General features: G+C 34.3%; 1 protein-coding gene across 3 annotated transcripts in view; it reads left to right on the forward strand.

Annotated features, from left to right (window-relative positions):
- LOC122267744 (uncharacterized) overlaps positions 1-5,000 on the forward strand; it is a 48,995-nt gene that overhangs the window by 7,945 nt on the left and 36,050 nt on the right. For 2 of the 3 annotated variants that reach the window (XM_086533657.1, XM_086533659.1), the window contains exons 5-10: positions 1-145; positions 500-631; positions 886-1,011; positions 1,897-2,022; positions 2,434-2,565; positions 4,828-4,953. The exon at positions 1-145 is cut by the window's left edge and continues 95 nt beyond it. In XM_086533657.1, coding sequence (XP_086389783.1) covers positions 1-145; positions 500-631; positions 886-1,011; positions 1,897-2,022; positions 2,434-2,565; positions 4,828-4,953 — 787 coding nt within the window. The remainder of the gene's footprint in view (positions 146-499; positions 632-885; positions 1,012-1,896; positions 2,023-2,433; positions 2,566-4,827; positions 4,954-5,000) is intronic. The other variant, XM_086533658.1, reaches the window with a different exon arrangement.

A 5,000-nucleotide genomic window follows, 5' to 3' on the forward strand; every position in this document is an offset into this window, starting at 1 on the left:
TACGGTTGCAAGTGCTGTGGTTGCAAGACGGAGGGCATGTGCGCAGTTGTGGGTGGCAAGTGTCAGCCGACCAACCACAAGTGCCCTTGGGGAACATCTGTGCCTTCCTGGTGCAAGGGAAAAAGGTGCACCTGCTGTGTTCCTCGTAAGTGCATGTGGGGATGTTATGGGAATATCGCATCTCTATCTCCCTCGTTTTTCTTTGAATTGTGCTGGGTTATCTCTGGATCTGATGAGGAATATTGCTTCATATGTATATCTATCAATACACGTTCGTGTATAAACATACACATATATGTACGACTTGTACGTATAGACACACAAATGCTCATAAACACACATACATATATCACACAGAGAAAAGTCCATACACAAAGAAATACCAACAAAACACACCGACAAACACCCGTAAATCAGCCCCCCCCCCACACACACACATAACAAAACCATTCATCTGACTCACTCCCCCCCACCCCTCTCTATCCCCGCCCGATCCCAGCCGCCGACCCCTGCCCCGACCCCCAGGACGAGTGCCACAAACACTGCGGCTACTGCGACCAGAAGTGCCAGCCGGACGAGGTTCCTCTGACCGGACTGTGCGAGAGGGACAACTGCTTCTGCTGTGTCAAAGGTCAGAGTTCCTTGACCTGATTATGAGATTGGTATTAAGCGAAGGAGCGAGGTAATTATCTGTTATGTTGCTATTTAATGATATTTCGTTACTGTCTGTGCAGTTTTCTTTCTCGTTATCTTCATTATCATTATCGTTACGCTCTTTCATGATCATTATCATTGTTATCAACAATTGCATCCCTATCACTGTTGCTGTCATCATTAACTATCATAATTATCACGCTACTAATGATTACAATTATGTCGAAACAGAACCCTGTCCAGATCTGAATCAACAGTGTAGCTCCAGAGACGGATATTGTGACCATAAGTGCAAGTCTGGCGAAGTGGCTCTGTCAGGGCTCTGCAAATACGAGAACTGCTCCTGCTGTGTCAAAGGTTAGTCTATCTTCATTAAAAAAAAAAAAAAATCTTTATATAGTGGTTTATAAAATAAAATAGAAATACTAATGATATTTAAATGATGAATATCTCGCATGCCAATGTTTCGTCCTTCTAATTTTGCGATATAAACACTCAGTGAATGCAATAGTAAGCTGTCTTAATCTATCTTTTAAATACATATTGTTATAATTATAATACTGCTAGTAGTAATGATAATAATAATGAAAGTAATAATAACTATTTATGTTGTAATTAGTAGCAACATCATTATTGTTATAATCATTATATTCATCATTGTTATCTGTTATTTATTTATTACAATAACTATATAAATATCATTATCCAACAGGTTTTCCTTATCAAAATGTACCCAGAACTGATGCTAGTTCTAAACTTCCAAACTCTTTCAAAAGCGTTGTTAGTTTGTTTCGTTTAAGTCATTTCATCAATTCTATCCCTTTTGAATTCCACCTCATATTTACGTCATTTTCTCAACGAGAGATAGATTCATCTTAGCCATCTATTGCTCCACTTTATCTCAATTTATTCAATTTCGTATCTCCTCTCTTTCTATTTGCATTTTTGTCTCTTTGTTGTACTGTTGATCTGATTATCATCTTGACCAATAATCTTATCTTTATTATTATTGGCTTCATTGGTTGTTATCACCCTGTAATAATAATAAAAGTAATAACAAATCCAGTCATATTGATGAGTTATCGATTTTCTGCCCTAATCATAATACTTTTATAATATAATTTCCTTCCAATTACTCAGTGTTTGTCGTCCTCCTTTACTTATCATCATCATTTTGTTATTACTATCATTAATAAGCCATCTTCAGTCAACACAAGGAACCTATCTTCTATGACCAAACAGACCCGTGTCCAGATCTGAACATGCAGTGCAACTCCACCGGTGGATATTGCAGCTCCGAGTGCCAGCATGGCGAGAGGCCTCTGGCGGGGCTCTGCGAATACGACAACTGTTCCTGTTGTGTCAAGGGTATTGTGTTTTTCTTTCCCTACTCTCTTTTATAACCACAATGATAACAATGTAATGACAATGATAAGGAAAACAAGAATGATGAGAATAATAAGAATGGATATCTTGTGTATTGATATAATGATGAAAATTGTTGTTATTACAAATTAATTATTTTTACCACGAATTCATCATTATTCTTATATAAATTTCGTTTCCTGCTTTACAACTTTACAACTCATGATAGCTATATACTACCATTAGGAAATCTGTCTTTTTGCTAATATCATCATAAGTGCTCAATAAGATTTTTAAAAACCCTTTAATAAGAATTGCCCTAAAATCTTTTACTTATCATTATTACTTTTGTTATCATTATCGCTATTGTCCCAGCTTCAGGCAGCACAAGTAACTAATCCCTCCTTATTGCAGAAGCAGATCCCTGTCCCGATCTGAATCAACAGTGCAATTCCACTGGTGGATACTGCAATCATAAGTGCATGCATGGCGAAGTGGCTCTGCCGTGGCTCTGCACATACGAGAACTGCTCCTGCTGTGTCAAGGGTAGTGTGTCCTCATTCATCAACTTTTTTCGTACCCTTACTATCATTACTGTAATGATGAAAAGGATAACAAAAAAAATATTATCATCAAGATCACCATTACTGTTATAACTATTTTTTGTTTTTTTGTTTTCCTTATAAGACGAAACTCAAGAAGTACGATAGTTCTTAACTATTCTCTCTTTTACATCAATTATAAGCCCAAGAACCCATTACCGTTACGCCTTTAGAACTTAAATACAGATATATTAATCTTAGCTATTTGTAGTTCTGATTCATCGTCTTTATCTCTGCTATCACTATCATTACTATCATTATCATCTACAATTATTCAGATGTCATCATTATTATTATTGCCCCCCGTTATTGGTTGCTATCATTATCGTTAGGAAAAATAATTGCTATTATCTTTTTAGTTCTTCAGTTCTTTCTTATCATCGTCATCCATGATTTTATTATCATTGGTATTTTTATTTATATTATTATTGATTATTGTCATTATTATTATAATTATGGCCTGCATTTTTTTAGATGTCGTATCTATCTTCTGCACTCCATCCGTAGCTCTGTTTTCATCTTGTTTTTTTTATTTTCTTTTTTGTCTTCTTTCTCTACGTTTATCTCTTATATTCAGCTATTTTGGTGTACCATGAATTTTATCACAATCGTCATCAATAATGTATTTGCCACCATTATTTATCACTATCATTTTTCATTACGATAATCACAAATATGGCTATCCTGAAGTTTTGATTATTAATCATCTTGTGTTCATATAATCATATCAACAATATACGATTTTCTTTTAATGTTATGCTATATATCATCCTTTGCTTTAGAGGTATATCAAGAGAAAGCCGATCATTCTCAAAATAGATTCTTCACTTATCAACATTATCATTATTGTCGAGGTGACACTGCTGCTGTGCCAAGGGTAGTGTGTTTTTATTCATCATTTATAACCATATTGTTATTAGTATGATGATATGGTGGACAATAGTAATAATAATGATATTAACATTAATAATATAATGTAAATAATAAAGCCATTTGTGCTTTCATTTCAATCATCATTATTCCCATCATTATTATTATATAATTGCTAGTGTGTTTTTTATCGTATTTTTATGATTTGTTTTAAGTCTTGATTCTTACTGGTTTACACTTCTTGATATTTTCCGATAAATAAGCCTTTCCCATTCTAGCTATAAAATGCCACCAGCGAAACTAACACACGATTTTAATATTTTCATCATCAAAATGAACCCACCACTCATATGGCTTCTGAGCTTCCCATTTTTATATTTCTGCTACGGTCACAAAACGCTTTCAGAAATCTTATATTCCATCGGGAATTTAGACTCTGAGAATTCCATTGCACTGATATATAATTAAATTTCAGCCAAAGCTCTTAGAATCAAAGGGTGAACTACTGTTTTTTTTTCCATAACGAATACTGTATCGCTTACATACAGACATATGTGAATAACGTTGTATACCTTCTGTTGTGATCAACTGTTCATTTTCAATCTTTTTATTCATTCATTGTTTTGATGGCTTCCTAGATCCGAGTTTTATGAAAGGCATCAATAGTAAGAAGAAGGGCTTTATATTGCGGACTGCGGAATACCATATTGATATTGTATATTTCGTTGGTATTCCATAATTCACGATACATTTGATTTGTGATAGAGAATAATGAAAAAAAACAACAAAAAAACTAGACGAATGTAATACATATTTATTCTACGATACTCGTCAACAATAATGCATTTCAACAACCAGGTTGCTCTAGTGTAGAAGTGCACATCCTTACATTATAGGATATAAGTAAATTAATTTATTATCATTGTTAGTATTCCTGACATTGTTTTTATGATATTTGATTGAGTAACTATGATATTTCAGATCTCAACGAAAGATTAATTTTAGCCATTCACAATTCTAATTTGACTGTAGTCCTTGGACATACTTTTGCTCTTGTCACCGTTATCATTATCTAATTCCATTGATAATCTTACTGCTCACGTTGTTATTTATCTTTAGCATCTTAGATATGCCTACGTTTATGGTGATACTCCTGTTTCTAATGAACTACTTTTCCTTCCTTCAGAATATATTTATAATATGTAATTCATATTTTTGTTTAGAATTACAATAAAAGTAAAATTCTGACTTTCTACACAACTCTAACATTATAATAATTTCTCTTGTTATTTATCAATTACCACAGCGAACTAACCCATCATCACTACCGAAACAGATCCGTGTCCAGATCTGAACATGCAGTGCAACTCCACCGGTGGATATTGCAACCATAAGTGCCAGCCTGGCGAAGTGGCTCTGGCGGGGCTCTGCGAATACGAGAACTGTTCCTGCTGTATAAAGGGTAGGGTATCTTTATTCATTTACTCATATTCTTATATTCATAATATT

The sequence above is a fragment of the Penaeus japonicus genome, unplaced genomic scaffold (genome assembly GCF_977035675.1).
Source record: "Penaeus japonicus unplaced genomic scaffold, GWHDUDI00000001_assembly GWHDUDI00000039, whole genome shotgun sequence".
Classification (NCBI taxonomy): Eukaryota; Metazoa; Arthropoda; class Malacostraca; order Decapoda; family Penaeidae; genus Penaeus; species Penaeus japonicus.